Raw genomic sequence first — 12,485 nt, forward strand, 5'->3', positions numbered from 1 at the left:
AGGTACAGGAGATTAGAACCGGGACTGGACATACCTTTGAGGGGACACTCTTAAACCCACCATATACAATAAAAAGGCTTAGAGGATAAGGAATAAGTTGCTGGCCAATTCCTAAGAAATACAGATATAAGTTGTTGCTAAGTACTAGTTTTGTGGTAAGAGATGAGATGCCATTAAAAAAAACCTGTATGTAAGGATAAATGTAAGCATTGTTCTCAAATTAACTTGGAGACCATATCAATTTCAACCATTTGTCTTTATTGATAAAATGGCTCCTATGCAGTACACACTCTTAGACATAAACTTGTTTTACTTTAAAAAAAAAAAAAAGTATGGATCGAAAACTGTTGCTATATAGTGAAGTAAATGTCTTTAAACAACAAGATCTTAAAATTATATCCAAGTAAGAAGACCAATAAATTAACTTTTTTATAAAAATAACTGTCAAGTAACATTTTGTAACAGAGCTGCCTCAATGAATTGCCTCAGACTTAATCTCAACTGTGTAGTTTATTTTCTTTAATTCTAACTTGGGATAAAAACTGTATGAATGAATGTGCCACCAAATTAACAGATACTTCCCCCCAAACCAATAGAAAAGTTTAAAATAAAAACTGTCATTTATAAAGTATCAATTAAGGCCTCTGAGAATCTGTTCCATGTTTGGGCCATTAGCCCCTTTCAGTCAGCCCCATCGACCCTACTCACCCCAAACTTAGGATAGAAAATTCCAAGGTGAAAAGTAGTTTTGAATTTAGTCAATATATGAAATTATACACAAAAATTACCATGTCCAAAAGTGGAATTTCCTATTGTGCTAATTTAATATAAATGAGTATATTTAATCCTATGTGACATTTTTCTTTTAACCTTTTATTCTATAATCACAAAATAAGAAAAATTTAGATTTCAACCGATGTTAAAGTACATTTATGTCTAGTGGCTTTTAAAAATTTACATACTGGATATATATTTTGTAAAAAATAAATACTTATAAATCCATAGATTTCCTTCCCCCCACCCCCTTTGACTGAGAGGTTATAAGAAAAATCTTACAGGTTATGAGGACCAGATAGAGCTTAAGAATAGATCCAGAAAACAATTTTTTTTTTGAAATTTTAACTTACTTCCTATATCTCTTAAGAATACAGTAAAAAAAAAAAACTCTTAAAAAAGGGTTCAGTGAGGCAGAACAATTCTTAATTTACTCTGAAATTACCTATGCTGTATCAAACATTTCAACTCTTTTAGCTAAGAGCTACATAACATCCTTAAAGATCAACCAGAGAAGAGAAGAATCTCATCTTCATTATTGATTTAGAAACTAAACTTAAATCTTTCAGAGGAGTAGTTTAACCTACTAATATGTCTAAGATCTTCTTTCTTAGAAAGTAATATTCTTTCTCTTTCATTCCTGAAATATTTCATATACTTAAGCAACTTATGGACAATTGTTAGCTATTTTAACTATGGCAAGTTAGCTAAAATTAAATCACCTCTTGTTTATAGTGCATATAAAACATACCTACGGCCTTGCTAACTGAATTTTCTTTGACAAAAATTTACATTTATGGGAAGGTAGACAGGCAATCATTAAAGCTGAAGTCTCATGGTACGTAAAGCTCTCTGTTAACTCTGATGCCATACAAGGAGGAGAAATAAAATTTAGTATGACAATCTTTCTTCGTAAACTGTGGCAAAATGTGAATAATTTCATGAACTCCCAAACATTTACTGAGGATAGTGATGCTTATCCCAGTGTCATCCAGAATGCCACCTGCACTGCTGGAAGCTATTGACAGTTTAGCACTCAGAGTATCTTTAGTTTGTTCACCAATTAGCAAAGTTTCTATTTTAAATTTTATTTTGGAATAAAGTCTATGACCATTAACTATGCACTTTTTTGTTGCTATCTCAAGAATATCATTGCCAGTGCACTGTACATACTATAGAAAAAAAATAAACCAAAGGGTAGCTTGAGACAGATATTTCTGTTAATTCATTCACTTTAGTAGACCAGTCCCGGTGACCATTTAGAGCCTTGTAAGAAGCTCACAAACTTACAGGCTCTTCAGCTCTTCCTCAGACTCAGGTCACTATTGGTCACTAATGCTGACAAAGATGAACTTTCAGACATATCATCCTTCCTAAGGTTCAGAAATGATTCTCGAGTTATTTGAAGAATCTCTCTCAAGCCTTTGTTTTCTTGCTAAAAGAGGGCAAAAAAACAAAGATGCAGTCAGCAGGACAGCCCCGAGAATACAAACATATCTTAAGCCAAACATATGAAGGTGTGACAGAAGGTTCTATCATTTGCAGACATACACTAAATGATACATGCAGTTGAAGTTGACAACTTGAATCCAAAGAATACTTTTTTTTAAAGATACAGGAACTGTGCTCAGTGTTTTCTACCAGTGCAAAGCCTTCTTATTTATGCAGCTCTGACTGTAGATGGAACCTGAGAAATTGCCTTATTTTACACTCACAGTATAGATGAAGAAAATAACATCTAGGTTTATATTTCTATAAACTCAACAAAACCTGTGAATAATACCCTGGGACTAGGACCTCTTAGTACTTTAGTCCTTTTACTCCTTTCCATGAGAGCACGGAATGTAGGACAAGCCATCTGGTCTGGTTTGTTTTCTTTCCTCTAATTTGAAAGCAGCAGGGTTGGCTGAGTGAATTGTGATATTTTTCAAGAAGGCAAGTGACCAGATCTAGCACTAGTAACTCCCCCCCACCATTAATTACTGTAAGAAAGTAGCAGACATTTAAAAATAACATTTGTAATTCTCAACCACTTTGTCTTCAGTCTTTCTAAATTTTACTGGTACAAAGCAGGGATCAGCAAACTACATACAGCCTGGCTTGAGGTCTGTTGTTTTTAAATTAAACTTTACAGACACATAGGTAAGCTCAGTCTTTTTTGTGTATATTGCTGCTTTGTGTTACAATGGTAGAGTTGAGAAGTTGCAATAGAATGTTTGTTTTGCAAAGCCGAAAATATTTCCTATCTGGTCCTTTACTGAAAAAGTTTGCTTAACCCTGTTTAAAGAATGCTTAGAGACAGAAATCACTTTGAGCCCTCAATAACCAAAAGTATCTCCACTATGATTTCAAAATGAAGCTTTTAAAACATAAAAGTCGGGGCACCTGGCTGGCTTAGTTGTTGGGCGTCTGCCTCAGGTGCAGGTCATAATCCCAGGGTCCTGGGATCGAGCCCCGCGTTGGACTCCCTGCTTGGCGGGAAGCTCACTTCTCCCTCTCCCATTCCCCCTGCTTGTGTTCCCTCTCTCTCTGTCAAATAAATAAAATCTTTAAAAAATAAATGAGGTATAAAAGTCTATTCTACTGATCTGAATTATTCAACAATGACTGATGCTTTTGCTACCACAAATAAAGGACAGAAAAGCTTTTATATTCCTCAGAAAAATACAAGTGCCCTAAGAATATCCGTGGTTTAAAAAAACTTTTCGTGCATCATCATCATCTCCAACAGAATGAAGAAATTTTTTAAGTTACTAAATTAAAAAGCATATTCACCCAATAACAGGAAGCAACATAGGATCAAAACATCAATGTTCTCAAATACTGCTTTACTGATCCTGGACTCTTCTATTACTATGGAAATGGTCTTGCATTATATACCCATATAACCAGTATCCAGGTTAAGAAAGAGAACATTACCAGTTTTCCAGAGAAGTGTATACATATATCTTTAAATGGAATGTATTTTCTGGCATAAATCTTTGTATGGACAGTTTTTACCCACATTTGCAATTTAAAACTTACTTCAAGTTGAAATATTCGCTCCTGTTCCTTGCAACCCTGTTGCTCGTCAATTTCAATAGCTTTCCTCATTACTGCTGCCATTTCCGTTATCTGATCAACATGTGCTTGTAATTCCTGAAAAAAAGAGACGGGAGTTGCAAATCAGTGAAGTACTTTTATTTTTGGATTCTCTCCTTTTTAAAAAGTCTGCATTGCCACTTAATATGGATATAATATTCTTACATTGCCATTTGACATGAAGGTACTTTATCAACCATTTTACCAGAAAGGTGACTGACGATGAATGTGCTTTTGAAATCAGAGTTCTGTCAGGGCTACAAGTAAGGATAAACACCACAATATAACTAAACCCACTAGCAAGAAGAAGTGTACTCATATTTCACGTTCCTCTCACCCTACAAATGATCAACAACTTTTCCTTTTTTATACCTATATATAGTACTAATTAAAGTAATGGGGAAGACAAAAATTGACAAATTTGATCTCTTTACCCCTAACATCTTCATGATTCACAAATTTTTTCTGTATTATGCATGTCTAAAAATTGATTTTAATCCAACCTAGAAACTCTTCCAGATTATAATCTTCCTTGAGAGCAGGAACTGTATCTTGTTTAAATTTGCCCGTGTCTGGTACATAATGGATAATAAATATTGAATAAAATGAACAGAAGTCTGCTTTTGAGTATTAAAATATTAAATGGCCTCTTTGCAAACTGTTCAAATATCACTTAGGTATAAAATGGCCACATTTATTTGGTGCAGCAGGTAGTATAAATTTCTTCCAATCTCATGCTATTATTACTTTTTGCACACCTATGATATGCCAGGCACCATGCTAGGCAATGGGAATAGGAAACCTATCAAGACATGTTCCCTGATTTCAAGGAGCTTAGAGTCAAATGAAAGACATGAGATTTAAAAATCAACAAAAACTTTAATATATTGTTTCAACAAATAGCTTCTAAGACTATTGTTCACTGGCAGCTGAGGGTGATTTTTGTTATATTAAGGTCAAACTCAAAAGCTAAAATTTCCCCGAATAACCTTGTCTCTTAAATTGTATATATCTGATTTGTAAAAAGGGTTTGGAGAGGACCTCCAAAACTTCCAAAACTAGTAAACTGTGAAAAAATATGGAGAACAGTATCTTTTGCAAACCACACATTTAGTACATTCTAGCCCAACAAAAATGCAGGTCCTTAAATTATTTTAATGGGGACACCTATACAATGCTAGTATGCAGAAAGGCAAAACAAAAGGACTAATCTGCACTAGCCAATATGATGCTATGTAAATGTCAATTAAACACCTTTTAAAACAGTTAATTCAGTCCCTGACTTGCACTAGTGACACTTGAAGTGCTCAACAGCCATGTGGCACTGGTGGCTTCCATGTTGAACAGCACAGATAAAGAACATTTACATCATTTCGGGAAGTGCTATTGGACAGTCCTGGATTAGATTACGGTAGCAACAATAATATCAAGACAAACATCTATCATATTCTGAAATCATTTTTTTAAAAAAATGATTAAAATCTCTCCCTCTGGAAAAGGAGCATAATGTTTAAAAACAAGCTCTAAGTACAGACAACTGCAGCAACAGACTGAGGATGATGAGTAAAAATTCTGAACACCAACATTTTCTTCAGTTTATCATTTAGTGTCCTTTAAGGGTAAAAGGCTGTACAGGAAGCAAATAATTCTTTGCCTTTAAAATGGAAGAAAATGAGATTCCACTAATTTTTTCAGGACAGAGTCTGCTCTAATTAAATCATGAGGAAAAGAAACACCAAGATTTCAAAAAGAACATAGGCTCAGTTCATGGAGGGTCCATTTATTACAATAAAATCTTTAGGGAAGTATCCTTGGTCTTTTAGTGAACATAGAGGCTAAGAGCTGTGCTTTCAAAACTGTCTGAAAAGCAAGAAGAGTCAGTAACATAATCCTTGAACTCTCAGTAATACAATCCTTGAATTTTCTTGAAATGCCTTTCATTTGTAACTTTTGTTTAGGGTTATTTCAAATTTGCTCAGTAAAGACCTGCCACAATAATTAAAACAAAAAAGACAATGTAGCATATATTACTAACATATACATATACATATAGTATGAAACTTAAAGGCATCTTTAGGTTATTGAGAACTCAAACTAAAGAACTACAAACTATTACAAATCTGAATTAAAACTGTTCCTTTAATAGTTCAAACAAAACTTTTATGAAATCAGATTAAAATGACTTCCAAGAAAACACTTTGATGTCCACAAAGAGGGCAGCTGTTTACAAAATTCTGCAGCAACAAAATGAAAATCTGGCTTGAACAACCTTTAAAGCCTGCAATTATCTAACAGGCTGTGTATGATACAATACACAGAGAATTAATGACATTTAAAGTTTCTACACTGAATATTTTTGCATGGCTATCAAAAGCACAGTATATATATATATTTAAGGCAATTTCATTTATTTGCTGATTTAAACTGGCAGGAAAATGCAATGTCAAAGAATGTTTTAAATGGACCTCCCCCCCTTCCATCCACACCCCAAAAGTTGACTGTTTTATTTAGTGTACATTCTGATTTGCTTCCAAGTGCCTCCTCTCCAGTCCATGTTGAGATGCTTCAAAGATGTGTCGAGATGCATCAAGGAAGAATCCTTCGGAGCTGTTACGATGTACCAAGTCAATCTGTAGTATAGAGTCATTATAATGTTAATACGGATATTATCCGTAATTTAAAAACTGAATGAGTGTTAGTTCATGCGTGTTAGCCAACTGTTTGAAATGTTTGTTTTTTTAAGATTTCCAAAAAGGCATCTGTTCAAAAGTAATGTAAAAATGAGTATTTGGAAAAAATGAGTTCTTCTCAAACTTTTTATTGATTTTCCAGTCTGTAGTCAAAAACTTCTAAGTGAGGGTAAAATTCTGTACTACAGTTGTCCTTAAAATGATCTCTTATGTCAAAATACTGTTATGTGTAACTCCACTTATTACCTCTAAATGTGTTACAAAATTTTTTTGTGTTTAGGCTCATCAGAGTATCAACACCTAAACACATCTTGGAATTTCTTATTTCTGCACCTTTATCATACAAGTTTCTCTGCTCACCCACTTCTGCTTGCTGACCCTTCCACCCCAATAATTAATTCAAGGCTAGATTTGGATGAATTTGTCTTTCTTGACACCTTCCCAGATTATCTTCATGAGAACTAATCTTGCTTCCACTAGTACTCCTGTATTAAATCATATCTCTATTTTAGGATTCATCACATCCTACTTTATATATTGTTTGTATTTCCCTTTATACTCTAAGCTCTTATGGCAGAGTGATGGAACTTATTATTTATTCATCTTATTATTATAATAACTAAGCCAGGACAAGTGTTAATAAGTGTTCGTTTAATTGAGTTGAAGTGTCTCCTTTTTGGGAAAAATCAAAATCACAAACATTAATATGTATTAGTTGGAATTAACATACAAGTAACTGAACAGTCATTTTATGGAAGGATCAGCACTCAGATGAATTCAATCTACATAATAAAAGATGGTTTACAGTTATCTTAAGAAATGTTTAACTTTCCTAATTGATAACACTGCCCTAGTGAAAGGTAAAATCTAATGTGTTCTAGAAAATATTTGCTTTTGGCATAGCTGCTACCAGATGGAACTAGCAACCTGCAGTATCTCATTGCTAAACATTCTTTGGTAGAGCAATCTCTTTAGATCTTAACAAATTTATTTCTTAGGTTTTAAACATAGGGCCTTTTGCAATTTCTCAAGATTATATTTATTTTACCAACAATTTTAGTCAATTCATCTTTGTACCTTTAAAAGAAACACTCAAGTTATACATTTAAATTTTTGTTTTTATAATGATATCATTAAAAATAGATAAATTTATATTCAAAAGATCGCCACTTAAACATCCAGGTTCTTCCTTTTGGTTAGAAGATGAATAGTTTAATTAGATAACAATAAACCCATATTTATTAATTTATTATAAAACTGACACAAGAGTATTACTAATTCTCTTAATATGTAAACTTGTCACACAAAAGATCTATTTACTAGGTATTTAATAGAATAATTTATAATTTAAAAATACTTAGAAGCACCAATATGGAAGAATTATTTTCAGGACTCTAAAATGTGTTTCAGTTATTGAGAAAGATAAATACATGTCTTAAAACAATATTTCTAACATAATGTTAGTTTTAACTAATAATAGTTAGCTCATCATTATCCAATACAGCTATAGCTAGAAATCACAATATTCTAATATTTTATTCACAGGAGCAGTTAAAATTCAGCTTAAAATGTAAATAGGAAAGAATTATTCTACTTGTCTTCATAGCAGTTGCTAATAAACAAAGGGACATACACAAAGGAAACAGACACAGGGATGTCAATAAGTGAAATGAACAGAGGAGGAAAAAAACCAATTTCGAACCAGTTTAGTTCTATCTCTAAAAATGGTGTTAAGTGATATGTGATTGGGGATTGGGGGAGGGGTCAAATCTTAATATGTTGGTTCTTTTCCTCTCTGCACCATCCCCACAGGGGTTTTTCCATCATAATCAGTATAATTTACAGTCTGGATTAATTAGCCTCATTCAGAAAACAGTCTTAAGAAAAACAGATCTACCTTTAGCTGATTTCAGATTTCTGAAAACGTTTTTCAGCATTTCAATTTTTGTTTTTGCAACAAATGTCAATACACAAATTAGAAGAAATATTTCTTACAAGCAGATAACCTTACAAAAATATTTTTTAATAAACTTACCTTTACTTCCCAAATTTTATTTTTGAAAATATGTTAAAGCTACTGGGAAAAATAGGAGTTAAGAAAGTAAATCAAACAAAATATGTAACAAGAAATGACAAAAATAAGGAAAAGCAGAAAATGTCAGAAAGATGAAATATTCAATATGTTATATACCTGTGATTTAAAAAAATAATCTCAACACAAGTTAACCAATTATGCTTCTTTTTCATTTCAAATTATATTTATAAAATGGATTACCTTGGAGTGCTGTTCTTTTAACTTCGTTATTATACCCGGATCATCTTTTTTGCTAGCCATTAGCAGTCTAAACATTTGCTCTCGATACTTGCTCATTATAAGTTCCAAGGCAGACTGATGTTCTTCCAGGGATGTACGTAATTCTATCAGAATCACAAGAACAAGAGTATATTTTACTCAAACCTGAGTTAAAGATGTACACAATAGTCTCTTCTCCACTGTACTTACAAAAAAAGCAACTTACAAAGGGGGTGTTTTGAAAAGAAAACGTGTAAAAATCTTGCCATAAAGCAAGCACACCAAATGGGAGTCCCTTATTAGTTTTTTAAATGACCATTTAAAGCTCAGTTTTAAAGAATCATTTCAACAAATATTTACTGAGTAATAATTAAGTACCAGATAATGCTCTATATTAGGAATACACAAAAGACCATGGAGCTCAGAGTCTAGTGGAGAAAGCAAATACATAAATAATTATAATACAATGTGTAAAGTACAGAGTAGAGCATTACCCAAATATATATAAACAAAGTCTGTGAGCAGAAACTGGTGAGTTTCATATTTTGGGGATGAACTTGGATTTCTTTTTTTTTTTTTTTTAAAGATTTTATTTATTTGACAGACAGAGATCACAAGTAGACAGAGAGGCAGGCAGAGAGAGAGGAGGAAGCAGGCTCCCTGCTGAGCAGAGACCCCCCCACCCAATGCAGGGCTCGATCCCAGGACCCTGAGATCATGACCTGAGCCTAAGGCAGAGGCTTTAACCCACTGAGCCACCCAGGCACCCCTGAACTTGGATTTCTAAAGATGAAAAATAAAGGGAAGGGCATTCTATGCAGGGAGGCATGAAAGTGGGTTTTGTGTTCAGGAACTAGTGCGGGGCAGGAAGAACAAAGGTCTCATGGAGAAGAGAGGCATGGGAAGAAGACAGAGAAAAAGACCTCGAGTCAATGGTGAAAGCTCTGGATAAGGAAATAAGTTTACAATGAAGGTTCTAAAGCAAAAAAATAACCAGATATATCTTTGAAAAATGAATCTGATGCCTGTGTTGTAGATAGACTGAAGGGGGAAAAGAGATTAAAATCACAGAGACCAATTAGGACAGATCAGGCAAGAGACTTTGAACACCAAAGCAAGGGACTGAAGCAGTAGCTCTGCAGAGAAGGTAACAACAATGGCACAAACTGGATATTGAGGCTAAGAATCTAGATGACTCCGCGCAAGGTAGACATTCATATGTAATAAAGAATAATGACAAATACATTATGATTGGGCATATGGATCAGAAATGAGAATACCAAAAAGGAAATTTAGTTGGCCATATCCCCATTTTTGAAAATATGAATTGGTCCCAAGTTAAGAGTCCAGTTGTATATTACAGTTCTTATAATTTTTTTTTAAAGATTTTATTTATTTGACAGAGATCACAAGTATACGCAGAGAAGGCAGGCAGAGAGAGAGGGGGTAGCAGGCTCCACGCTGAGCAGAGAGCCCGATGTGGGGCTCGATCCCAGGCTTTAACTCACTGAGCCACCCAGGTGCCCCCTACAGCTCTTTTAATTTTAACTGAATTCAATTTTAACTAAAATCCAATGAACTGTGCCCTTCAAAACAGTATATTTTATGGTATGTGAAACATCTCAATAACAGTAATAAAAGAACTTGTGCAAAAGAAATGAAAAAAAATTTTTTTTTAAATAAATGTGAATCTAACTTTAAAGCCCACTCCTTTATTCTCAAGGCATTCTGATAAGCCCCTTAGCAACATAATTCATTATAACATTCCTGGTTCTTAACTTTAGTTGTCAAACTCCTTTGTTTTTTAAGATTATGTATCTTACCCTTGTTCTCTTGTTGCAGTTCTCTGATTTGTCTGTTTTCTTGCTGGATTCCCATAACTAATGTGGACCGTGGCCGATGTCTTGCAACTTCATTAAGTTCTTGAATTTCTTCCTGATACTAATGAAAAGATCAGAAAAGAACATGTGGAGAGAAAATATTTGAAAGTATGTATCTCAGATACATATCTGATAAGGGTCTAATATCCAGAATATATAAAGAATTCTTACAACTCTCAGTAACAATAAAAATAATAATTCTAATTTAATAATAATAACATTAAAAAATAGGCAAACAAGATGAGTAAGTTCTGGGGAATCTAATGTACAGCATGGTGACTATAGTTAACAATACTGTATCATACACTCAGAAATCAGTAAGAGTAGAGCTTAAATGTTTTCATCACACACGGTAATTATGTGAGGTGACACAGGGGTTAACTAACTTTATTGTGGTACTCATCTTGTGCAATATGCATGTGTATGAAATTATCTTGTACACCTTAAGCTTACACAATGTTGTATGTCAATTCTATGGCAATAGAGCTGGTAAAAAGTGGGTAAGGGTTCTGACGAGACATTTCTTTAGAGAAAGTCTACAAATGGCCAATAAACACATAAAAAGATGTTTAATATTACTAGTCATTAGGGAACTGCAATTCAATACAACAGTAAGTTCTTCACAACTTCACAACTACTAGGATGATCTTAACCAAAAAGTAAATAACAAGTATTGGACAGGTATTGGACAGAATGTGGAGTAACTGTACTGTTGAGTGGAATATAAAATAGTGTAGCTGTTTGGAAAAGTCTGGCAGATCTTCAAAAAGTTCAACACAGAGCTATTATAGGACCCATTCATTCTACTCCCAGGTATATACCCAAGAAAACCAAAAATATATGTCTACACAGAAACTTATGTAGTAATATTCATAAGAATATTATTTATAATAGCCCCCCAATAGAAACAATCCAAATGTCCATCAACTGATGGATAGACACAATGCACTATATCCTTATGATGGAATATTACTCAGCAATTAAGAGGGATAAAAAACTTATAACATGCTGCAACATGGATGAACCTCAAAAACATTACATTAAAAAAGCAGTTACAAAAAGCCACATACTGTGATTCCATTTATATGAAATGTCCCAAAGAGACAAATCCACAGAGATAGATTAGTGCCAGGGGCTAAGGGAAGGGAGAGCTAGGGAACAGCTGTTAATGGAGGCGAGCTTTTGGGGTAATGACACTGTACCAAAATTAGTGAGTATGGTTACACAACCTGTGAACATACTAAAATCTAATGAACTATGCCCTTCAAAGGGGTTAATTTTATGGGTATTGTGAATTATATCTCATTAACAATAGTAAAAGAACATGTGCAAAAGAATTAAAATTATAAATAAATGTGAGTCTAACTTTAATATTGTTCTACTTCATTTTCAAGGCATTTTGATGTGCCGCTCAGTAATGTATTTATTCATTATAACATTTCTGGTTCTTTAACTGTTACATTCCTTTGTTTTTACAACTCAATTCAGATATATGTTCCTTGGAATACGTGAGTCAAGCTGGACAGTTAGGGAGATATGTAATCTGTTTAGGGCAAGAAAACAAGTAAACTTGCTCCTTTATTTCTAGTAGCTTTGTTAAAAGCAGTATCCCAGCGTGGCTTCCTTTTACAAAATGGATGAGTTTCAAAAGAAAGGCTATGAATATACATTTCCCCCAACTCATTTCCATCAAAATACAAAAAATTGTATAATTCTCTTTGAGTTGAAAATTTTTATCAAAAGGTAGCTAAACTCCATGGACCACTG

General features: G+C 33.6%; 1 protein-coding gene across 2 annotated transcripts in view; it reads right to left on the reverse strand.

Moving 5' to 3' along the window:
* Positions 1-237: 237 nt before the first annotated feature.
* Positions 238-12,485, reverse strand: part of FGFR1OP2 (FGFR1 oncogene partner 2) — a 31,459-nt gene continuing 19,211 nt past the window's right edge. The window contains exons 3-7 of one of the 2 annotated variants that reach the window (XM_046012165.1): positions 10,662-10,779; positions 8,821-8,963; positions 6,372-6,485; positions 3,799-3,912; positions 238-2,209 (exon numbers count right to left, since the gene is read on the reverse strand). In XM_046012165.1, coding sequence (XP_045868121.1) covers positions 2,072-2,209; positions 3,799-3,912; positions 6,372-6,485; positions 8,821-8,963; positions 10,662-10,779 — 627 coding nt within the window. In that variant the 3' untranslated portion in view covers positions 238-2,071. The remainder of the gene's footprint in view (positions 2,210-3,798; positions 3,913-6,371; positions 6,486-8,820; positions 8,964-10,661; positions 10,780-12,485) is intronic. The other variant, XM_046012166.1, reaches the window with a different exon arrangement.

Source organism: Meles meles, chromosome 7, assembly GCF_922984935.1.
Source record: "Meles meles chromosome 7, mMelMel3.1 paternal haplotype, whole genome shotgun sequence".
NCBI lineage: Eukaryota > Metazoa > Chordata > Mammalia > Carnivora > Mustelidae > Meles > Meles meles.